General features: G+C 38.8%; 1 protein-coding gene across 2 annotated transcripts in view; it reads right to left on the minus strand.

Annotated features, from left to right (window-relative positions):
- Positions 1–26,184, minus strand: part of LOC149209687 (uncharacterized) — an 88,405-nt gene that overhangs the window by 61,349 nt on the left and 872 nt on the right. For both annotated transcript variants that reach the window (XM_089396467.1, XM_089396468.1), the window contains exon 2: positions 11,890–11,960. In XM_089396467.1, the coding sequence (XP_089252593.1) occupies positions 11,890–11,960 (71 nt within the window). The remainder of the gene's footprint in view (positions 1–11,889; positions 11,961–26,184) is intronic.

Below are 26,184 nucleotides of genomic sequence, written 5' to 3' on the forward strand. Positions count from 1 at the left end.
CTCCTCTGATGGCTCCTGATAGCTGTTACCTGCACGCATATAAGCTCTCTGATGACTTATTTGCATGCCTCCATTGGCTCTGTCTGCTCTTTGCGCTGTTTGCTCCTTTGGTGGCTCTGTCTCCTCCTCTTGGCTTCGATAACTTTGTGTGCTCCTCTTGACCTGCATGGGCCACCACTCCTTGAATATTGCCATATTGACATCAATGACAATCTGTGTCCAACAATCTCCCCCTTTGTTATTGATGGCAATATTCTTTTGCTCTCTCCCCCTTTGACATCAATGGCGAAGGAATGCATACGGACTCCCCCTGTCAACTTGCTCCCCCCGTCCTGTTACATCCTTATGAATGAATTTGAGTGATGATAAAGAAATAACTCCCATCTTTTGACGCAAATGTTCGAATGCTTCTCGAGGAAGAGGTTTTGTGAAAATATCAGCTATCTGCTCCTTAGTACTGATATATTTCAGGACGATGTTTCGTTCAGCTACTTTCTCACGAGGGAAATCATACTTGATTGGTATGTGTTTGGTTCTTGAGTGCATCACATGATTTTTGCTGAGACTGATAACACTTGTGTTGTCACAATAGACGGTAATTGGTTGATCTATACATATGTCGAGATCTTTTAGAGCTTCCTTCATCCATAGTATCTGAGTACAACATCCTGCTGCAACAATATACTCGGCTTCGGCTATGGATAATGATATGGATGATTGTTTTTTGCTGAGCTAGGGTACCAAACAGTCTCCTAGGAAGAATGCATTTCCACTAATACTTTTCCGATCATCTATACTTCCAGCCCAATCAGCATCGGTGTATGCAGTTACAATCAGTGTTGAGTTCTTTGGGTACCAAAGACCGAAATCAGAAGTTCCCTTCAGATATCTTTGAATTCTTTTTACAGCTAATAAATGGGATTGTTTGGGAGCAGATTGAAATCTTCCCACCATTCCTATTGCTTGCATTATGTTTGGTCGTGTAGCTGTTAAGTATAGAAGGGCTCCAATCATTGACCTGTAATGAGTTGCATCTACTAGAGGGGAGTCATCATCTTTGCTCAGTTTGCAGTTTGTGGTCATAGGTGTGCTCATGGGTGCACAGTCCTCCATTCCATATTTTTTGAGCATGTCTTTTAGATATTTGGTTTGAGATATACACAATCCTACTCTGGTTTGAGATACTTGAAGTCCAAGGAAGTGGGACAACTCTCCTATCATTGACATCTCAAACTCTTTTGACATGATTTGAGAAAATCCATGGCTCATTTCATCATTATTACTAGCAAAAATCAGATCATCGACATAAACAAGAGCAACTAGTAACTTACCTTCATCTGTCTTTATGTATAGATTACTTCCAGCCACTCCCTTTTTGAAGCCTTGTTGTTGTAGGTAGTGATCCAATCTTGCATACCAAGCTCTAGGAGCTTGTTTCAACCCATATAAAGCCTTTTTCAACTTACAAACTAAGTCCTTTCTTGTTGTTAGATCAAAACCTTCTGGCTGCTCCATGTAGACTTCCTCCTTGAGTTCCCCATTTAGAAATGTTGATTTCACGTCCATTTGATAGATTTTGAATCCTTTTGAGCAAGCAAATGCCAAGAACATCCTGATAGCTTCCATATGGGCCACTGGTGCAAATGTCTCTTCAAAGTCAATTCCTTCAATTTGTGAATAGCCTTTGCAGACAAGTCTTGCCTTGTTTCTGATAACCTGTCCTTCCTCATTCATTTTATTTTTGAACACCCATTTGGTTCCTATTATGTTTTTGTCCTTTGGACGAGGAACCAGTTCCCATGTCTTGTTCTTCTCAATTTGGGACATTTCTTCTTCCATGGCTTTTACCCAATGAGGATCCTTACTTGCTTCTGCAAATGTTTCTGGTTCTATCATAGATAGGAGGGCAATGACTTTTCTCTTGGGTGTGATTGTTATCCTTCTTCGGGTCTGCACACCTTCATCTCTATCGCCAATGATCTGCTCTTCTAGATGATGTCTTTGGACATACTTCATCTTTGAAGGGGTATTAGGTGGTTCTCTTTCCTCTTCTTCTTCTTCCTTATCTATTTTTTCTTCTTTAGGTTCTTCTTCTTCAATGAGAGAGTCATCTTCATGTTCTTCAATTTCCTTTTCTGGAAGATCTTCATCAACCTTTACATCAATGCTTTCCACTATTTTCTTCAGTCGATAATTGTAGCACTTGTAAGCCTTGCTCCGTGTAGAGTATCCAAGAAATATCCCTTCATCAACCCGAGAATCAAACTTTCTGGGTGAGCCGTCATTTATTTCTATGAAGCACTTGCTTCCATAGATCTTGAAGTACTTCACCGAAGTAGGTATTCCTTTCCATAGCTCATAAGGAGTTTTTTCACAATGTGGTCTTAATTGAGTTCGATTCAGTGTATAGACAGCTGTCCCTACTGCGTCTCTCCAGAATCTAGGTTGTAAGTCTGCTGCTAATAGCATTGTTCTTGCCATTTCTTGGACTGTTCGATTTCTTCTTTCAACTACCCCATTTTGCTGAGGTGTTCTGGCAGCAGAGAATTCCCTTTTAATTCCATGAATATTACAGAACTCACTAAATTCGTTTGATGTGAATTCTCCCCCTCGATCTGTTCTGAGGCACTTAATTTTTGAATCTTTTTCATTTTCTACAAGGGCTTTCGGATTCTTAAAACACTCAAAAGTTTCAGATCTATACTTTATGAAATATATCCACATCATTCTAGTATAATCATCAACAAATAACACAAAGTACCTTTCCCCTTGGAGTGCTTGATTTCTAGTTGGCCCACACACATCAGCATGGATGATCTCCAAGGGCTTCGATGTAGAGAGCTCCTTTGTCTTGTGGCTGGTTCTGGTCTGCTTTCCATGTTGACATGGACCACATACTCCTTGATTTGGTTTGAACAGCCTTGGGATGTCTCGTACAACTTTGATCTTGCTGATATTGATCAGATTTTCGAAGCTTGTATGTCCAAGTCGCTTGTGCCACAGCCAACTCTCATCTGTCTGACTCAAGTAGCATTTATTTTCTTGAATCTTGTTCAGAATGTAAATGTTGTCTGATGTTCTCACCCCTTTTGCCACAAGTTCCCTTGAGGTAGAGTTCCTTATTTCACAGTCTTTGGTGCTAAAAACAACCTTATGTCCTTGATCACAGATTTGGCTGACACTCAGGAGGTTGTGTTTGAGTCCGTCAACTAGCAGAGCATATTGAGCTTTTCCTTTTCCATTGATCAGAGTAACTGTTCCTTTTCTTGCAATTCTGCCAGATCCGCTTCCAAAGGACACATTCCCTTCCTTTTTGCTCAGTGAGACAAACTTCCTTCTGTCTCCTGTCATGTGTCTGGAGCACCCACTATCCACAAACCAATGGTTTCCATTATTTTGAGCATATAGAGCTAGGACGCATTTATCCATGCTAGAGTTCTTGCTACTCGTCTTCCTTTCTTTGAGTGGGCAATCTTGTTCATAGTGTCCATTATTGTAGCAGAAAGAGCAAATCAGATCAAATTTGGTCAAGGGATCAAATGAATTGAAGGTTTTGATTTGTCCCTGCCTTTTGGGGGCATATGAGTTGATTATTCGGTCCTTTAGATTTGTCTTTTCACTTCTGCAAGCCATACAATATCTGGCTTGATGACCGAAGTTTTTACAATGAAAGCAGTGTCCAAGAAAGATGGTTTTTTACTTGTTGAAGCAACCACGGTTTGAGTCGATTTCCTTCCTGGGAATTACTCCTCCCTCGTTCTTTGGATTGCAGGAAAGTGCATCGGCATAGCTTTTCGCACTATTCTTAGTGCTTGAGGATTCTCCTTTGAAACCTATTCCAGACTTGTCATGTTGAGGTTTTTGATTTTTCAGAATAGTCTCGCATATTTGAGAGCTTTTACAACCCTTTTTAATTTGCTCCAGCTCCTTTCTCAGAGACACTATTTCGGCCTCACGTTCTTCACAAGTCTCTTCTTTTTCTTTAAGCTTTGCTTCCAAGAGATCTTCTCTCCTTCTTATTTCCTCGTTTTCCACTTTGAGAGAAATGATTTTGTTCCGTAGTTTCTCATTTTCTTCAATGGCGCTTATTAACAGTTCATCTACATTTCCTTCCAGTCCTGAGTCATCATCATCTGCGAGTGCCATGAATAATGTTTCTTGGCTTTCATCATGATCACTTTCCTCATTTGATTTCTTTTTGATGACCATAAACTCATCCTCATTATACTCATCTTGCTTGGAGAAGAAGTTTTTCGTATTGAACCCATTCTTTTTGTGTGCCATTCTTTTAGAATTTCCTTCATCATCACTGTCATGTTTATGAGGACATTTTGCTGCATAATGACCTATTTTACCACATTTAAAACAGATTAGAGGATACTTGCCTTTAAGCTTAGATCCTCTCTTCAGCTTTCGTACAAATTGAGCCAATTCGGATTCCACATCTGACTCATCACTATAGTCATTCCTTTCTTTCCCCTTCTTTGACTTTGAGGCCTTGAATGTTGCATCTTTGGAGCTTGGGCCACCTTTCCTCATTTTATAGGCAATGAGAATTCCATGGAGTTAATCCATTTTGTGGGTATCTAGATCCTTTGCTTCTTCTATAGCGCTTATTTTGGAGTCAAATTTGTCTGGAAGAGACCTTAATACCTTTTGAACAATGGTAATTTCTTCAATTTTTTCATCCAATCCTTTCAGGGAATTTACCACTTCAGTTACTCGGAGGAGGTATGCTGCAATATCTTCTTCATCTTCCATCCTCAAACTTTCAAATTGTTTTCTGTGAGTTTGAAGCTTTGCCTTTTTTACTTTTGAGTCTCCATCGTACAAGCCAATTAGCTTCTCCCACATTTCTTTGGCAGAGGTACAGTGCATGACTTTTGTAAACTCGGAATTAGTGATTCCACTAGTGATGGATTTCATGGCCTTTGCATTTGCAATGTAGGCTATCCTCTCGTCTGGGTCTATTGGAAGAGTGGAAGTTGTTCGGTATTCATTTTGAACAAAATGCCAGACTTTAGGTCCAAGGGACATTAAGTAGTAGGTCATTCTTTTCTTCCAGAAACCAAAGTTAGTGCCATCGAACAAAGGAGGGCTTCCTGTTGCTTCGTGATTTCTCATCATGGCTACGGATCCTTCTTCAAGTTGTTAGGCTAGTATGAAGAAGCCGGCTCTGATACCAATTGTTGGAAATACTGAGAGTTGGGGTGAATCAGTATTTCTTACCTTTTTTTTTAATTGTTCTAGTGATTGCCAAAAGCATATATAGATATGTATATGTATACACAAGACATAGAAATCAACAGCTGGAATTAATGCTTTTATTAAAACTCAAGACAGTGCAATGAAATAAATACAATATAAGTATATATCTGATTGTGAATGGTTGCCAAGCTCCAACTTGGACTTCAGTGAGGCTCCAACCTCTAGAGCACCAACTCTGTTTTGCAGTGGTTCTGCACTTAGGAGCACCTACCCCTAATGACTTTAGTCCTGTTCAGTTCTGAGGCTCCAACCCAACCTTGGTATAAACTGGTATGTTGCTACACTCTATTCAGCTGAGGTTCTCTCACTCCTACTCTCCTGCCTCTGTTGCTTCTGCTACCTCTACAGCCTCCGCTGCTTCTGTTGCCTCTTTTGCCTTTGCTGCTTCTGCTACCTCACATTCTGGTTCTTCACCATAACAACAACACCAACAGTTCTCTGTTTTTACTGTTTTATACATTCCCATGCCTTTGTCCATTCGTTTCCGCCTACACCGCCTCTTAGGCTTCCTCCTCAGTCGCTGCGACTTCCTTTGCGCTGTGCAAGTTCACTGACTTTCTGAGGACACGTAGATTCATTTGAGAGGTCCAAAACTCCACGGAGAACACAACTTACTGGTTACGATTGTAACAACGCTCCTTTAACAATGATTGTGGGCATACACAGAGCTTTACATTTAATGGACCTGCCACGTCCTATCGCAATCGCAATCGGCTTGAATCATCCCATTTAACTGACGTTCAGCCTCTTGAACTATAGTTCAGGCCTCCTGAACTATCGGGAGCGTTATTGTATTTTATTTCTACCTCCAAACCTTGTGCAGGCCAAATATCAATTACACAGGAAATATGAGCAAAAACAGGTGAAAGTGCTAAAGAGCGGACTTCAAGGATCATTGCACCCGTATCTATACCTATGGTGGGTTCGCAGTGAAATCGCAATCGACAGTCGCAACCTATGGTCGATGGCTGATGGACGCGATAAGACATTAAGCCAAATCGCAATATAGCATTGGGTCCACTCTTGCAATCGCAATCGGCGTTCAAGACTCTCGGTGGTCCTTTATACATCGACCCCATGACATCGCCGATGGCCGACGGGCCGATCCTCCAGTGGATGTGATCTAGCATTAAGTTGTGTTACAGTCGGACCATTGGGTCCGTGTTATAATCACAATCGCACGTTCGGGGGTGACCGCTCTTTATTTATTGCGATTACCGCAAATCCGACATAACAATAGGGTGTGATTTAATAGGACCATCGGGTCCGCATACATTCATCGCAATCGGGGGTTGCCCTTGGCAGAGCTCCGATGCAATATCGCTATCGGCGATCGCAAGTTGCACAGGGTCAGGACTTGGCGTTAACGCAGACCACTCCATTTTTGCGATGCGATATGAGATACCAGACCCCATATTTCTCAGCGCTCTCGTGTATAAGGTTTCAAGTCCGCAATCCGCCTCCGATAGTGTTAAGTCTATATATATATATATATATGTTGTGGCCTCCGTTTGCGCCTCCGATAGTGTTAAACGCGTATAAGCATGGATTTTGCTGCCGATGGTGTATTTGCATATATATCCAAGTCTTCCACCTCCATTTGCGTTAAATGCATATTTATATGGTTTTTGGCTGCTGATAGTATTAAAGCACACATATATGGGTTTTTGGCCGTCGATAGCTCTCGATAGTGCATTTTTTGACATTCTTGCTCCGATAGCTGTTAAATGCATCCATTGCTCCTCCGATGGCTCCTAATAGCTGTTACCTGCATGCATATAAGCTCTCTGATGACTTATTTGCATGCCTCCATTGGCTCTGTCTGCTCTTTGCGTTGTTTGATCCTCTGGTGGCTCTATGTCCTCCTCTTGGCTCCGATAACTCTGTGTGCTCCTCTTGACCTGCATGGTCCACCACTCCTTGAATATTGCCATATTGACATCAATGACAATCTGTGTCCAACAACCTCCATATCAGTATCACCCTCTGAAAGCTCTGAGAAGTAGTCTATGACTCCTGTCATGTGGCCGGAAGTGCCACTGTCAACATACCAAATGCTAGAAGATGCTTTGCGAGTAGCGGGGAATGCACACTCCTTCTGAACCTGTATGGCAGTTGATCCTGCACTAGTGGCCTCACAAGCTATGAACCCAAACTCTCGATCAAAGCTCTCTGAGAAGCTCTCTATCTCTGCAGAAGCTGCCATGGGTTTGTCTTTCCCTTTCCTGTTCTTTTTCTTTGGACACACAACAACAGTGTCCCAAATTTTGACAATTCCAACATTTGACTTTGGAATAGTCCTTCTCCTTGTTCTGCTGCTTGCCTTAACCTTTGCCTTTGCCTCCACTGTTGGAACTTGCTTCTTTGCTCTGCCCTTCTTGCCTCTTGCTAACAATGCCACATTGCCATCCTCCTCCACCTGTTAGGCTGCCCCAAGACACTTCTTTCTGATCTCATTCTGAATGCAATCATCCCACAACCTCTCCCAATCGGGATGGTTTTCTCGTGCAACAATGCCATCCACAAAATTCTCCCAAGTCTTGGGAAGACTATTCAAAGCAATCCTCACCAACTCAGTGGGTGCAATGATCTCACCTACGACTGCCAACTCATCTCTCACTGAAGTGATCTTTATGAAGTATGTTGTAACACTGTCAGTCTTAGCCATTTTAATGGCCTTTAGTTTCTCCTTTAGGACCATTTTTCTATTTTCATTTGAGCTCCAGTAAAGACTGGTCAAGTCTGCCCACATCTCATGTGCATAAGTCTTTGCTCTCACATGAGGAATGACATGGTCTTTGATTCATTCCAGAATCAATCTTTTTGCCTTAGCACATTCTTTTTGTTAAACTCTGTCAACTGTACAGTGTCCGCAGGTACTACTACCGGGTTTTGTGTGGTATTTATTATAATGCCCTAGACTTCTGCTTCCTCAAAGATGCTCTGGATTCTCTTCTTCCATGCACTGTAGTTGTTCTGCCCATCCAACCTGTCTTCAACTCTCAAACCCAAAGACATGTTTCACTGTCCTACCAAATTGAAATTTTCAAATCTGTGGTAAAGGTTTCTGTTTTCTGTGTAAAAATCAACTTAACGTAATTTTCACTTTGTTGTCCCAAACTGCAATTTTCATCCATCTAAGCTCTGATACCATGAAGAAATTTCAACAATCACTCCGGTTATCAGTTTTCCTTATCACTCCATGCATTTAGTTTTAAATCCAAGCATGATAAAAATTCTAAAATCTGGAAATGACAATATTTTCTGAAAACACAAATTTAGAGATTTCACAACCGCTAAAATTGCAGAAATAAAACACAGCAAAATTATGACAGCCACACACAAAAGATAACACAGGATTTTTGGTCAATGTGACCCTGGAAAAACCCCCTACAACTCTTGGGGAAAACCAGTTTGAGAGCTCTTCTTTATTTTTGAAAATGCTTTTACGGAGAAACTGAAATACACAATAAAAATTCCAGCAACCACAAATTACAACTTATCTCAATATTTGTGCTTGAACTCTACGTCGAAAATCGTGCCAATCAGCAAACAACCAAAATAGAAATTTTTCCAGCGATAAAACAACATTAAATGATGTACGACATGCCTCAAAAATGTGCCCGACTTGTTGTACGCACTGTGAACTAGAAAGAGTCCATGAATATATGGGGCATTTTAAAAAGGACCAGTCAAGGCACAGAAGGAAGTGATATTAGATATCATTTTGGGATTCAACTGCGTTAAGTAAGTCATTCACGTATGACCATTTCCATGAGAGGTAGTCGTAACTGACTAATTTCTCATGATTTTTTAATAGTTCACTTAGCACTCATTGCATCGAGTGATGCTCACAGGGGTGAAGAAGTGGGATTGAAACTAGTGAAATGAATCACATAGCATCAATCATCACTTCCGGGGCTTGCACCCGGTAACCAGGACTTCCCAGGAGGTCACCCATCCTAGAACTCCTCTGGCTCAAGCGCGCTTAACTGTGGAGTTTTCCCCACAATCAAGCCCACTTAGCTTGCTACCCCATTTGCAAAACCTTAGCAAGTATTGTGCCTCATGAACCATTCAAGTAGAGATCCCTTGACTCTTTTTTGAATTTAAGTATGGGGGTTTACGCAGTGCATTATATTAGATATCATTTTGGGATTCAACTGCGTTAAGTAAGTCATTCACGTATGACCATTTCCATGAGAGGTAGTCGTAACTGACTAATTTCTCATGATTTTTTAATAGTTCACTTAGCACTCATTGCATCGGGTGATGCTCACAGGGGTGAATAACCTTGACCTATCAATGGTGCCACTAGTACCAAATGTGGGTGGATAATATTCTAGTTGAGGCCCAAGAAAAACCCAAGCACTTGCTTAGAATCTCTAAGGAATCTCATGCACTATATGGAATAGAATATAATATGAAGATTTTTTGAGAAAGCAAAAGCACAAAAATATTGGAGGCAAAAATTGATATGTAGATTTCTTGAACCTAGGGTTGATAGTATTAAGCAATTCATGAACATGTCAAGAGTCGGTACTGCTCATTCAATCTGGCCAAAAGTCTGAGATCCAAAATGGCTAGGGCTACATGCAATTAAAGGAGAACAAGACTCAAAGGCCGAGGCCACGGGTGCATGTATGGTTCTACATGCTGAATTGGAGGACTGCAAGGATGCCTTAGTGGACAACGAGGAGCGACAAGGAAATGCAAGATGAGGTTCTACATGGGCAAAGTTTTTAACTTTTCGAATGTAAAAGTTTAGCATGAGACAGTACAATAGAATCAGTAGTATAAGTAGTGCTCAATAAGATAAGCAATAATAACTTGCCATCTTGTTTCCAAATTCAGAACTCTGCACTGCATTGAAAAGTAAACCTCATTTTTGTATTATAATGTCAACCAGTTAGGCCACAGCAATAGACTTTATGCTACATGCAATATTGCAAATACATCAAGCAACAAACAAATACCAGACACATCCCCAATTATTATATTTCACATCCTAACATGTGAAAAATATAGAGAACTAAAATTCAAATTCAAATTTAGAGGCATTAAAAGATTTTTTTCCCAAAAGCAGCACCATCCAAAATGTTCTAGACATAGCTTTTGTCAACTTTACGTACGTACTAGAAACAGAGAAGACTATTAAAACTCTCATGCTCTTACATCAAGACAAAAAACAATTACATAGATACAAAACTTTGGCTACTCTGCATTACTCACTTGGGAAAAAGGTTGGATGAGTCCAAATCATTGTTCATTATGAGAAGTTTCTGAGGAAAATATCACTCATCTTTTCATTTCCTGTACATATTCAGCACAGGCTGCATCAAACATGATGGCAGATCTTGACATCCAGATCAACTGGTCACAGATAGTGTTATATAAGTGTTTGAAGGAATGGCTAAAACAGCAGAAAGCCAAACAGTTTGAAGGTTTTCTGTGCCTCTTCATTTTTGGGATCTGGTGGGCTCAGAACAGCAGTATTTTCGATCAAAAGGTACCCCAGTACAGCACTTCAATCCTGCCAACAAGGCTTTGTAAGGCATTCAAAACTGATCCCAAGAAAAAAAAGGTAAGGCTGGTTCTCCCTAATATTTATCTGACCACTCCATGGGGCTATTTTAATGGCGCTGCTCGGGGTCACCCATCTTTCTGCGGAGTTCGAGCTGTCCTCCATATTTCCAATTCCTATTTCCTTCATATCAGATATGCTCCAGGGCAAAGCTCCAACAACCGTGCTAAATTTATAGCTCTTAGAACTCTCCTGTCAGTAGCATCTCTCAAACACATCACCACTACAGGCATTTGGGGACTCAAATTTTGTCATTGACTAGGCATAGAAAAATATTTAAGTGCAAAACATTTTTCTTCACCATTCGGTCATTACTTCTGGACATACAGGAACAAATGTGCTCTTTCAAATGGTTATCTTTCAACCATGCCCTGATAAAGCTTAACACAAAAGCAGATTCACTTTCAAAAGAAGCTCTGGAGCTTCCTGTGGGTTTCTTAGGGCTTACTGAGTTCCTCAACAGACATGAGCATGAATCTATGTTGTTTCATTTCTGATTTTTCCATTTACTCTGTATTTTTTGATCTAAAAAAACAAGGATGTAAATTTTTGTTTCAGACAATTGGTGAACAGAGGAAACCCAGAAGGATCCTCACTTTTGTTTTTTGACGAGGAACCTGTGGAGTAAATGTTTTCCACAAGAACATTACAGGCCTGGACTGCTTGATGCTGATCGTGACATGTATATTCATTCCCAATGGATATAAGTGATTTTTATTTTTTTTTGAAAAAACAAACAACTATATAGACATCCCCAACCTTCCCTCGTGATTCACATCCTAACATAGGAGATATAAAGTGCAATGAAATGACATTTAGAGGCACGTTACACTAGTCTTACCAAAATAGCACCATCTCAAACGTTATAGACACAATTTAGGTCCATTTTAATCAGTTAACAAAAGTTATTGAGAATCCCAAACAACCATGCAATAAGGTTTTGTTCAATTTAAGCAAATTATAAATTCTTGAATCTGAGAAAAATGGAGGCACATGAAAATAAAGAAACCTATAATTAAAAAAAAAAAAAAACTCACATGCTCTTCTTTCCATTTAGAAGGGCTCATTGGATCTTCCCAAAAGTTTATCTTAGGTGGACCATGATGTTCTGCACAAATATATTAAACAAAATAACATAAGATTTTTGATAGACATATAAATTAAAAGGAAAAACAAAGAACAATAAATTTCAGCTGGAGAACCTTTTAAAAATACAAACTTCCATACATAAAAGGTTGTAGCATGCGGCACAAACGATTGAGCTGTTACCAATAGCATCAACAAAAAATTAACATACATTAGCCTGACAGGGCCAATATAGAAGAAATTTTGAGTAATAAGACTCTTTCCCTGGCTTATTGATGATAGAATAAATGAGGATTTGGAAACAGAAATCTGGAAAGATGACTTGAAAGCAGACCCAAATTCCTTCAAGAAGGCCAAAAATCCAGGTTCTGATGGCTGGACAGTTGAGTTATACTTGGACTTTTATGATCTGTTGGAGGAGAAGCTGTTATGAGTTAATCACCAGAAATACATTTTATCAAACGTTATCACGGATGAACAGTTTGGTTTTCTTTCTTTTTTTTCTTTTTTTCCTTTTTTACCATGGTGAATCAGTAACTTGTTGGAGTAATATGGGCAAGGCCCAAGACAAAACCTAGGGAATGTCACTATAACACCAAATGTATATCCAACATCCCATAAGCCAGATATACCAGGAATAAATGAGTTGGAAACAGAAATCTGGAAAGATGACTTGAAAGCAGACCCAAATTCCTTCAAGGCAGCCAAAAATCCAGGCTCTGATGGCTGGACAGTTGAGTTATATTTGGACTTTTATGATCTGTTGGAGGAGCTGTTATGCGTTAATCACTAGAAATACATTTTATCAAACATTATCATGGATGAACAGTTTGGTTTTCTTTCTTTTTTTCTTTTTTTCTTTTTTGGCCATGGTGAATCAGTAACTTGTTGGAGTAATATGGGCAAGGCCTAAGATAAAACCTAGGAAATGTCACTATAACACCAAATGTATATCCAAAATCCCATAAGCCAGATATACCAGGAATAAATGAGGAGTTGGAAACAGAAATGTGGAAAGATGACTTGAAAGCAGACCCAAATTCCTTCAAGAAGGCCAAAAATCCAGGTTCTGATGGCTGGACAGTTGAGTTATATTTGGACTTTTATGATCTGTTGGAGGAGGAGCTGTTATGAGTTAACCACCAGAAATACATTTTATCAAACGTTACCACGGATGAAAAGTTTGGTTTTCTTTCTTTTTTTCTTTTTTTCTTCTTTTACCATGGTGAATCAGTAACTTGTTGCAGTAATATGGGCAAGGCCCAAGACAAAACTTAGGGAATGTCACTATAACACCAAATGTATATCCAACATCCCATAAGCCAGTTATACCAGGAATTTGACTTAGCAAGAGCCGAGACTCCACGAGGGTGCAGGAGCCTACTCCTTGAGCCTTATCACGATTCACAATGGACTAAAGATGTCCCCTCATGGGATTTGAAACCAACCACTCAGTCATCCCACGAGGAGACCAGTTTGGTTTTCTTTTTAAAAAAAAGATTCTTGATGCATTTGGGACAACCAAATCAGGGATGCACACTATCAAGATGGGACCGGGGTTGCAAGGGAGCGGCTCCCCCTCCCCCCCTTCAAATCGCACCCAGAGCACGCTACGAGCGAGAGAGAACCAGGAGAGTGCTCCCGCACAAACAAACAAACAAAAATCACTCCCTGGTTTTTTCACAAAAAAATTGTCACAGAGATGTTCCAAACACAAATTTTGCTCAAAGAAACAAGAGTTTTTGAATAGGGCAGCCTAATATTCAAGCTTATGGCCCTAGTATCGATATGCAATTTATGATAATGTTAAATTCTAAAGTTACTTAAATTTTTAATATTACCATGAAATGACTCAGGATGTTTGAGCGTGGTTCCAACCAACGTTGCAAGAAGCAGGGATGAAACAAGGACGTTTTTTGGAAACAGGGACGCATAATCGTCATTTCCCAAGGACGTTTTTTGGAAGCAGGGACGCATAATCGTCATTTCCCAAAAATCTAGGAAGTGAAGCGTCTCGCAAGCATCTAATATATATATATGTTTGCATTTATATTCAAAAAAGACATCCCAAATACCAAATTAGTTGTAGAAGACATGAAAACACACATATTTTTACATAAATCAAAATAGATATGGCATCCAAGATTCCATTGTACATCAATGATTAATTATTCGAGAATCAACCATCTAGATTCTAGCAATTACAAACATACATCAAGCTTTTAAGCATAACATAAAACATAAAACATTTAGAAGATAAAATCATCAAACATTCAAGTAACTTATCTAGCAAGTGAGCAACTATCAACAAGAGTCATGTCCAAAATTCAAATAATAATGTTTACAAAATGGGATGCTTGACCATCACCAAGACTCAAGTACACACTGAACTAGGAAGAGTAAGACAAAAAAGTTCATATTCACAACAAGCCTACAAGTCTAATGATTAATCTACAACAAAAGTAGTAAATTGTGAATATATCTACTAATCTCTCCTCCTTCCACCACGAACAGTACGTGGCGGTGGGCCTCCACGTGGTGGCAATGAAGAAGATGGTGCATGTGTAAGTTCTGGCACTGAAACTGATGAAGATGAAGCCCATGTTGTTGGTGTTGAAATGTGGAACCTGGGAACCAAGGTACTAGATGGGGGTGGCATCTCAACTCGATCATCATCATCATAGATAAGGGCACCCTCTAATTGCTCTAATCGCAACACTCCATCCTCCGAAGTGGGCTCCTCTATATTTTTGTCCCAAACCTTAAGGTATTTATTAGTCTCTGCATCACCACAATAATGGGACAACAATCACAAGTTGTAGGTTACATAAACCAAGCTCTCTACCGGGTCTAAACTCAACTTATTCCTTTCAACAGTGTGGATGAAATAATAAGAGCTCCAACACCTCTCTGTAAAAGAAGTGTTTACCACATGTAATAGCACCCGCAATGCCAAAGTCTATAGAAGTGGAGTAGCACCTCCATGCATGTTCCACTACTCGGTAGAAGAAAAAGTCTCTCAATCTCTAATTGCATGCATGCTCCCAAATGGACCAATGCTAAGCATATAATTGCTCCACTGTTTCCGTACCATGGCAGACTCCTCCTCATCAAGGACTAATTTAACCAATGCTCTCATATAAGCCTCTAGAACCTCTGGATCTAGGTGTGGTTTTCTCTTGCTCCCCACCCCCCAGGTGTTGGTGTTGAAAGCCATGATGGATGAGAGTATTTAGGTGTCAGAACATATGCTAGGGCTTGCAATGGAATGTTTAGCATATCCCATCGGTTTTCCACCTCTGCAACAAATATAATTGTATAAGGTGATATCTCTAGGCTCAACAATGTCTTTAATCTGCCCCAACATGTTATCCATTTGCTCATACACCTCCCCAATTGTTGGTCGATCTGAATCTGCAAACTTGATCATGTAATAAATTGGTTTGGTGAATTGGAAAACATATTTAATCTGTGACCAAAAGAACATGTCAAGAATAGTGTCCTTGGATACATTAGCCCCATCTCTATCATTGTAAATTTCCTCCCATGATTCAGAGGTCACCATATTAGTTAAAGTTTGTCTCACCTTCACTAGCCACCTAAGGTGAGGTAATAACTTGCAAATCTTGTTTTTGCAAGTTTAAGCAACTGCAACTTGGAGTAAGTGTCGTAAAAGTAGTTTACCCTTGTATGCCCTGTGATAAAATTAATGAGTTGCTTCCCTCTCTTGTAAAGCTCATTAATCCATCCACATTCTTTATACTTCACAATATCATGCATCAAAAAGTTCAATGCGTGCACCAAGCACCCAGACCAAAAGACGCGTGGATGAGTACACTCAATAACTTTTCATGTTGCATTATCAATGATCACTTCAACCACATTATTAGGACCAACATCTTTGATTGATTGCAATAGGAGATCTGCAATGTTTTGGTAAGTTGCACTTATGGAGGAGGAGTCATGACATGTAATAAATACTACACCACTAGAAGAAACACCAAGAACATTTATCAAATGTTGGTTTCTAATATTTGTCCACTCATCTGATACAATGGATACCCCACAATCCACCCACTCATTTGTAAAACGTGTCAAAGCTCTTTGAACCTTTGTTTTTTCTCTTTCTAATAACATTGTTCTAGATTTCTCATAGTTGGGGCTTTTGTGTCATTTTGGGGCTTCATTGATGGCCTTAACCATATCATGCCAACAAGGAGAGCGAAGCACATTGAATGGTACACCGCAAGCACAAAGAAATCGGACTATCTTTCCATCCACATCATCCCTCCCAGTAACATTAAGGAAATCCCCTATTGTTCTACCTCCAAAGCTTGCAAAAGTACCACGAGGAGATGAGCTACCAAATCTAGAGGTTGCACTTGATTCAGACAGAGCATTTTGTTTCTTGCTTTTTTGTTGTGCAACCTCCTCTATTTGTATGTATTTTCTTCTTTGTTCAGTTGAAATGTTTGGGCAAATTTGTATCCCCACAACAGCCTTTTTCTCATCACTGTCCATCACCCCGCAAAGATGTCTCCCCACACGGGTATATGAACCACTAAATGGTTTTCCTCCATGACAACCATGAGGGCACAAAAGTTTGTAGCTTCCACCACCTTTTCCCCCTTCAAGTTTGGTCACATGGTTCCACAAGGGTGTCAATGCAGCTTTCCCCCCTAGTGTTTCAGTGTTGCCTTTAGGTTCATCGCCTTTCTCTTCAAACCCTTCCTCTTCATCATCCATTGGGTCACTCATATGGGGACCACTATCCTCTTGTTCATCTTCCCTTCTATTCTTAATCTCACTTGCCATCATGAAAACCAAAAGTGGAATGATACATAGACGCCAAAAAAACACCATCCTGGAATATGAATATAGGTGGTGGACAACCTGCAATTACATGAGCAAGAAGAAATAATGGGAAAGAGTAAGAGAGGGAGGAGGAAAATACAAAAAACAATGACAAAAAAATGAAAGAGTTTGGAGTTTGCACTTACCTCTTTAGCTCTTGTAGATGGAAGCCCTTCTTTACTCCTCCAAGTTCTTCCTCCTTCTCCTAGTTCCTCCTTCTTCACTCCTCCAAACTCTCCTCAAGTCTCTCCTCTCTTTCTCCTCTCTTCTCCTCTCTTCTCCAAGCTCTCCAAAAATACAAGAGTGAGCAAATGAGAGGAGAAAGAGCCTTTTAATCCCTTCATTCCCTTCCCTAACCCAACTTAGACCCACCCCCAACCACTAGTTAACAAAAAAAGCGAATTAGTGTGGCCACAAAAATAAAAAAATAAAAGCGATTTAGTGAGGCCACACGACGAAACCGGTCGGCAGCCCACAAAGTCAGTCACGATCCATAAAGAAGCAACCTCGATCCGTATCGTTTCGGCCAGGTGATCTACCCCCCAAAACGCATCCCGGCAATTCCGAAACGCGGATCAAGCCAAATGGTTCCCACAGGCCCAATCCGCATTTCAGAATTTTCGGGACGAGTTTCAGGGGCGGATCACCCACAGATCCATACGGGTCGCATTTCGAGGTTTTGATCAAGCGGGGTCATTTCGTGCAACACTGGAACTTCCAACCTCATTGAATTTCATATGGAGAAAGTAGAATTTTAGATCTCACTCAAAATCCAACAAACTTATCAGTTTTTCAGGATTGGGGGGATTGCAATGTTTCCACTAGATTTTGTCATGTACTAGGGTATGGTACTCGTATTTAATCAAGAGCGCCCTCTATGTTTTAGTGACATTGGTCGTCGAACTCCTCTATTATGACCCTACTAAAAATGTACCCATCACTCAAACAAAATCTTGACTTTGACATGCTACAATTTTTCTATCTTATGTTAATTGCTTAGAGGGTGATATTAATGACAAAGATCCCAAAATAGGCATTGATTTTGATGATTTTTTTGGATGTTAGAGGCCATCTAGAGCCTATTTGTTGATATATTTTCAGTTCAAAGATGGATTGCACTCGATGCTATTTTGGTTATGTGCGCCCTTACATGCTATATAAATGAGAACTTGTAACTTGTGGACGTGGTTGATGAAGATTATAACTTCTAAATGATTGATGTTATATAGTTTAATCAATGTTTTTATGCTTTTTATATCAAATTCATCATTCTACATGTTTTTGTTCACATATATGCATCAAAATATATAAAAATATATATTATATAAGAATTCGCTCCCAACCCTAGAGCTTTTGAAAATGCCGCTCCCTGCTCTCGCTTCCACTCCCCCCATCCGCTCCTGCTCCCAAGTAACCTTGGATGGGACAAATTGCTAGTGGCCATAATGAAAAATTGATCTAGGCAATCATATGACAAGTTTAGCTCTGATTGGATTGTCTTTTTTTAGCTTCTTTTGCCATCGCTACAAATGAATCCCTTTCAGGCTTCTTTCTTATGCCCCAACAGGAATAAGACAAGGTTGCCATTGTCACCCTTTTAGTTTTTATTAGTGGCAGAGGGATTTAGTAGATTGACTTCAAAGAATAAATGAGAAGGGGGCATATAAGAGGAATTAGGATAGCAGGATCAATTGCTCACATCATGATATTTGGGCATAACCCTTTTGGGGAGATGAATCATTCCAATGTATCGTGGAGCTTTATTGTAAAGCAACAGGCATGGGAATAAATATGCAAAAATCATCAATGCTTTTCAATGGTGTGGAACCGTAGAAGAAAGTATGGAGCAGCTGATAGCTCAGATTTTTCCTATGAATTACTTCCCTCCGGACAAAGGTGTAAAGTATTTGGACTTTCAATTAAAATCAAATGACTACAAATATTCAGATTGGTTATGGCTATATAGAAAGATAGAAGAGAGAGTTTCAAGCTGGTGTCATAGATTGCTGAATAGTGGATGCAGGTTGGTATTTGTTGATCTTGGTCAAGTCCGTGTGTTTTCATAGAGAATGGCAGACCATAAGTTCCAACTGCCCACCATGATATCCAAGGAACTATTAGTGCTATTGAAGGAGTTCAGTCTGAACAAAGTTTGACACATATATCATCAGTCATGGCCTCAAAAACTCCAAAATTCATACTGGATCCAATCAATTTTGAGCTAACACTCATTCAAGGGAACGACTTGTTGGATGGGAAAACTATTTGGTTTACCTTTAAAAACTCAACAGTAAATTGTCCTGCCTGCTGATTTTCAGTAAAAAGTATCTGCATATCTATGTTAAGATGAATATTGTAGCTATTTTCCTGCATTCACACAAAAACGTTGTTTTTTTACATCTCCCCCTATAGATGGTAGTTGCATTGGCATATGAGAACTATAAGTACAGCTTAGCAGGGACAAGGTCAAATGGATTAACTTTTTAATTTTAAAAATGTCAAAATATACCATTGCTATGTATCATGTTACAAGTTGTCCACAAATACAGAAGACTGGAACAAAAGGGAAACTTACAGGAAAAGGAATAAGAGACTTCATATGAGAGAACCAAGGCTCTAGAAAAAAGAGAGATCCAAGTCAGAAGAAGAAAAACTAAAAAGCTGCCCTAGTAGAATACCAGCTAAAGAGAATCCAGTAAAGGTCCTCTTATTATAGATTTATTGGAAATGAACCAGTATAGAGCAGGGTTCCAGATCCACCAAATAATTAAATGCCATCAAAAGCCATATTTAAAAACACAAAAATAAATAAAAAGTTAAATTACAAAAATAGAAATAAGCAAATAACCCTGACATTTTATTACAGTTCAATACCCCAACAAAAATCATTCCTGAGCACCTAATTTTTCAATGATGTGCTACAGACTAGTTTTTGGTATGGATAACAAAGCTACTCTTTTATTCTGTGATTTTGTTAATCTAAACAGAGAAGAACGCCATTCCTGAACCTGCCCAAAGGAGAAATGCCTACAAAGGCCATTTTGGAAAAAAAAAATTAACTAATAAAAAATTTAAAGACAACAAAAAAAATAATGATTCTAAACCTAGATGGTAAGGTATTCCTAAACATAACCGAAGGGTATTATCTAGATGCTACAGAAACCATACTCCATGCTAAATATGTCAAATGAAACCAAACCAAGCCCTTTTAGGTCGTCTGTATCAGTGTTGTGAAAATCGGGATTAAATCGCGATTGTTTCAGCTTGCCAATCAAATCGCGATTTTTATACGAAAAAATCGCCTACTTTTTTTGCCGATTTTTACTGAAAAAAAATCGCGCTCTTTTCAAAAAATCGCGCTGAAAAAATCGTGCGGGGTCGGGGCAGCACGATTTTATAAACTTTTTTTTGGTTTTTCAGTTGCTCATTTGGACAGTGGCTCGCGCGGAGGGAAGAGGAGCTCTTGGAGAAGAGGGTTTTTACTATTTAGCCAAATCTAAGTGCTTAGAGGAGAAAATCAAGAGGAGACCATTGATTTCTCCATAGAAACAGTATGAGGATTATTTTTTTTTTGTTTTCATTGTTTAAAAACATTGTTTTTGTATGTTTTTCATTGTTTTTTGTTGGGAAACTTGGTATGGGCACCATTTTCTTTTGTTTTCAACTTTTCATTGTTTTAAAAAAAATTGTATTTCTTCATTGATTTGGAATGGGTAACTTGGTATGACTATGGGAACCACCTGCCCGGGCTACCACTGCCACCAGTAGAGGACGTGGTCTACTCCTATAGCTCCTACTTCTAGTTCTTCAGCTTTTAGAGCACATCAGACTCCACTGCCATTTCCACCAGCACGGGCACCAGCATCTACATCTAGAGGGAAAGGGAAAGCTGTGTCATTTTCTCACAAGAGGGGCAGAGGAAATCAATAGGATTAGACTTTCATTTTATTGTATATGACATTATGACATGATGAGATACATTATCATATTTTTTGTTGATATTTTGAGGCTGAGTTGGGACTCAGGAGTCAGGACTTACTATTCAGGACATGATTCAATGTTATGTGTGATTTTAGCGCTAGAAATGATATTAAACATCTTATATATTAGTTTCTTTATCATATTTATGTGTCAATGTATTTATTTTATGTTGTAGATGGTTTAGATATTAAAAAAATTGAAAAAAAATGAAAAAAAAAATGAATATTTTTGTACCAAATGAATTTTTTCCGATTTTTTCCGATTTTTTCCCGATTTTTCCAATTTTTTCCGATTCGTTCCCCACGCCGATTTAATCCCGATCGCGCTTTTCACAACACTGGTCTGTATCCATATCCATAAGCATATATCCCTTTAGCATCTATCACGCCTAGCTGCAGAATTTCAGTATTTCATGAAATACAGATGGTTTTCATACAACAATGGTAACAGGGAAAACAGAAATTTCCAAAACAATGTTAACTACAAAGTTAAAACAAACTTACCAAGTTAGGTAATATTTTATAAGAGAGACCCCTGCCAAGCATTGGTGCAATCCACTTCCCATAGTCTGAAGTAAACTATTAATGGCAGCTCGCAACAGATATCGGCAGAAACCAAGAACAATCGACATTTTCTAACTAAAAGCAAGCATTCAGCCTTAAGGTGGATTTCTATTGCTGCTGGTTGGAAAGAGCAGGGACTGAAAATGCCTGACTGGTTTCTTATTTCCCTTCTCTTATTTTTTCCATTAGTATCACCTAAGAATATTAATACTCTTGGTAGTAACTCCATAGTCTAAACAATGTCAACTGTGGAGAGTATAAGCAAAACAAAAAATTCCGATATATTTCCAATATTTTCAATGTGGGGATGCAATCATCAAATATCATGAAATTATAACTCTCTAATAATGGTTAACTACAAAACAATAACATTCAGAACGTTTTCTTGCCATTTATTAGGTACCAAAGCAACAAAAAATAGCATTCTTGCCAAACTATCTTTGAGCCATTTGCGGCACATGAAAGAGGTGTCAAAGATTATGATCAACAATGAAACAAACTGCAGCAACAATGAAAGAGGTATCAAACTCCAAACTTAGAAATCTTGCAAGTCACATACATTGGAAAAACCAAAAAAATGATTTATAGAAAACTATTATAGAATCTGAAAATTGGAAGTTAGAAACCTAATTGCCAGATGCAAAATTATTCTCTGCTAACAGTCTTCCATCGTAAATTTTTAAGAAAATGCTATATGGTATATGCATGTATTGATGATTCTAATTTTTAAGAAAATGCTCTATGTTATAAGCATGGCAGGGAAAGATATTCCAAAGATTAACATATTTCGAGGAAAGCAGCTGTGACAGTTGGACAACAAACCAACAAAATAAAGGAATATTTTATGTTGCTATAAAATTATTTCTGCAAATAGAATTATAAAATTATGATCGACAATGAAACAAACTGCAGCAACAATTGAAAGAGGTATCAAACTCCAAACTTAGAAATCTTGCAAGTCACATACATTGGAAAAATCAAAAAAATGATTTATAGAAAACTATTATAGAATCTGAAAATTGGAAGTTAGAAACCTAATTGCCAGATGCAAAATTCTTCTCTGCTAACAGTCTTCCATCGTAAATTTTTAAAAAAAAAGCTATATGGAGATGCATGTATTGATGATTCTAATTTTTAAGAAAATGCTCTATGGTATAAGCATGGCAGGGAAAGATATTCCAAAGATTAACATATTTCGAGGAAAGCAGCTGTGACAGTTGGACAACAAACCAACAAAATAAAGGAATATTTTATGTTGCTATAAAATTATTTCTGCCCTAGTTTTGGAGACTAAAGGGAAAAACTCCGTCGATCATCTCTGTTTAGAAACACAGACGATTCAGTGAGACAAAAAACCTCCTAATATGGAAAATTGTCGCCAAAATAATAGGCTTACCTATATTGTTACAAACATATATGGTCTTACTAGCATCATTTACATTAAAATTTTGCAGAATGGGTTTACAACTCTGATAAACTGACAACTGATGATGATGATTCATGGGTATCTGACTCCTCAAACGTGTTGGAATTCCTTTGCGAAAATGTGTACTGACTCCTCAAATGTGTTGGAATTCCTTTGCGAAAATGTGTACTGCTATAGGGTAATTGACACAGAGTGGTCAACATGTTCCATCAATAGTCCCATAGTTCACAATCACATTCTCACACTTAGTGACTGATCAAAAATAATACTCTCATACTGGTGGGAAAACATGTTTGATCATCATTAAATTTTCGATATTTACTAGACACTGCACCAAACTCATCTAGTATGAACATAATAACAATGTAATTTGTTTTCCAGTACTTATTGGACAGAAAATTTCTAGTGGTAAGGACAGTTTTGTTCTTGTTGCATTTTTTCAGTGCATGTAACCTTTACTTTTGGGGTAAGTATCTAATATTGCAATGGTCTGGTCAATTATTTCTGACACGGTTCCATTGAATTCTGGCTTTAGCCAGATTCTTGCAACCAATGCTGACAGTGATTGCATTCACATTGTGTCTAGAAAACTTGGAGTTAAATTTTCTCAATCATTTCTCCTGCATAATCATTGCCTATTGATTTCTTGAATGGAAGAGTCATTTTTCCAGAAAACTTCTCTGAGGCTTCTACCTTATAAAAAAGTGACCCAAAATTACATTTTTGCTTCAAACAAATTACCAGACAAATTTTGGTTTCTGGATCACATTTGTATTTGTAGGCATACTGCCAGGTACAAGAGACATGGGAGATGCACCCAATGATAAAGAGGAAAAGTCTGGTTACTAAAAATACTTGGAAGAAAATATTTAGAAGTATGCCTGGGCCCTGTATGCACAGTTAAAAGTACTGGCAGAACTTTGTTGAATGAAGATGACCAACGACTTTGCAGTAACATTTTTTCTAGCTGTTCGAGGTGGCAGGAGAGGTGGAGGTGGTCTTTTTACCCTAGAGAACAACTAGAAGTTTCTTACTCATGGGGACTAGGCTCTGCCCCCATACTAATGCCGGAGGATTTCCATATTTTAATCCATCATCTCAAACTTGGTTTGCGTCCTGAAGACATTAGACTCAACATCCTTCTTTCGAGAATTTGTGGTTTATTACACAAATTTGAAGGATGAGGTATTTCATGTTCTAAGACAGAACAACACTGAGGCAGATTATCAAGCAAATTGTGGAACAAGGATGCAACAAGGTGAACTTGTGCTCAACGAATGCAAATTATACTTTCCTATTCCTTAAAGATGTCAGGCATGCACATTAGAGGCATTAAGATGCATGAACTAAGACCAAGTGTATGAGAAGCCGCAGAATGCAAAAAGAGGTTGCAAACAAGTAATATGGGGCTGAGTGGAGTGGTTATGCCCAGGCTAGTGCTCAGGGCTAACACAGTGGGAGACACATTGATCATAAGTGCCAGGAACATGCCAAATTTTATGAGGAGAATTATCATGAATGGGGAGGAGATATCTGAGCACAAAATCTAGCTTATCCACAGTTATGAAGTAGATAATTGAGCACAAAATGCAGATGCACCGAATGGAGGATGAATTGGGGAGTATAAGAAATCAAATGGCAGAAATGCAATTGAAATTGGCTCAGGGCCACCACGATTCTTGCAACACAGACAATTAAATGAACAAGGAGAATGGCAGACAGACAGATTTGAATGAACCAGTGGCTCAAGCAATAAAGCACAACCCAGCAGGCACAGGCACAAATATTTAACACAATAATCCATGGAGGTCAACTTTTGTAAGTATTTTAGGTACATACTGGAAAATATACACTTGCAGGTACTCTAGTTTGGTAAAATTATATATAGTTGACAATTTTGTGACATGACTGACTCATCATGAAACTAGAGAGTCTATAGAGCCAGAAATTCAAATGTTGCTCCTTTGATGTACCTCTGCTTGTCCAAATGCAGATTCACGGTTATGGTTAAAAAAAAAAACCATTTCTTCTAGCTGTTTAAGTCATAGTTACCAGGCACAAGAGATGTGGCAGTTGCGAAAGCTAACCAATGTAGAAACCAAAAAATACACCAACCACATTACAGAAAAATGTGCTTTATATACCAGAATATCAACTGCCTAAAATCAATTAATCTGGGGCATTTTAATAACATTTCTCATAACTGTCAGCAGGAGTTAAAAGTTTTAATAGTTTCTTCTTGCAACTTCAGCTCTAAGCAATCACCATAGTTACAGGGCCCACCAAGTCCACCCGGGACTATTAATTTTCCCAAACAACAGTCAAAACAGATCGGTTTGACCTAGACCTGGATTCCCCTGCCCAGACCCACCGAATCAACCTGCAGAACCGCAGAGTCAACCCACAGCACTACCGAGGCAACGTGGACCTGCTGAGTCATTTTCAACATTCTTGCTCACCTCTCCTTCAGTTTTCCGAGTATGGCACAGCATCTAGGGTTTTGAACAGCATCTAGGACTTTGACTTTTCAGCTGTTTTTCACCTTTCTACCAGGGTATGTTTTGGAGATGTTATTTTTGCATTACATTCGATGTATTTGTATTGTAACTAGTTTAATCTCTCATATAATCCTAAAAATCTCCCATTGCTTTTACAACTCTATATTTACGATTTGAAATTGTGTGGAAACTTTGCCAGGTTGACTCAGGAGCCTGGCAAAGTCCTGTCAAGTTTGACTGTGCAGACAAAACGAGTCTTGTCTCAAATCGAGTATAGTGACTATGACAATCAATGAAAATCTATTGTATTCCCTAGACAAATAGCCTTCTAGATTAGTGTCTTGCGAGAAAAAGTTATCACCTATAATTCAGTAACAATTTGAACAAATTGCAAACCATTCTCGATGTAATATGTAAACCTTGCCCTCAAAATGAAAAATTCAAGTAATTTATGGGAACATTATCAGCAGGATGATGCAGATGAATGTTTGTGGCCATCAGGCTACACCACTGGTTCCAAGCACGGTTCTTCATCTTGGCAGTTTTTTATACGGTTTTCTGGGTCCTAAACTTCTGGGCCATTTTGAGGCCTAAATGATGTTTTTGATAAGGCAGGGACCTACATGGATCCGAAAAACTGTAGAAAAACTGAAGATGGAGAACTGTGCTAAACTGTAGAAAAACTGCCAAGATGGAGAAGATGGAGAACAGAACTGTGCCTTGAGCCCGTGGATTAGTAGGTACCTGGCCACCAATATCCACATAGATCGCAAGAACTGGTAATGATCTCCAATCAAAAAATCATAGGTAATTTGGTATATTAAACATCATGGAAAAATCATTTGGGGTACTCTTTTGACACATAGATAAATTGTGTGCGGTGAATAAATAGGAAAGCCTGGGTATCAATACCTCAAGGTTCAA

Source organism: Pinus tabuliformis, chromosome 1_2, assembly GCF_031772625.1.
Source record: "Pinus tabuliformis cultivar Carrire ecotype Pingquan chromosome 1_2, CPIR1, whole genome shotgun sequence".
Classification (NCBI taxonomy): Eukaryota; Viridiplantae; Streptophyta; class Pinopsida; order Pinales; family Pinaceae; genus Pinus; species Pinus tabuliformis.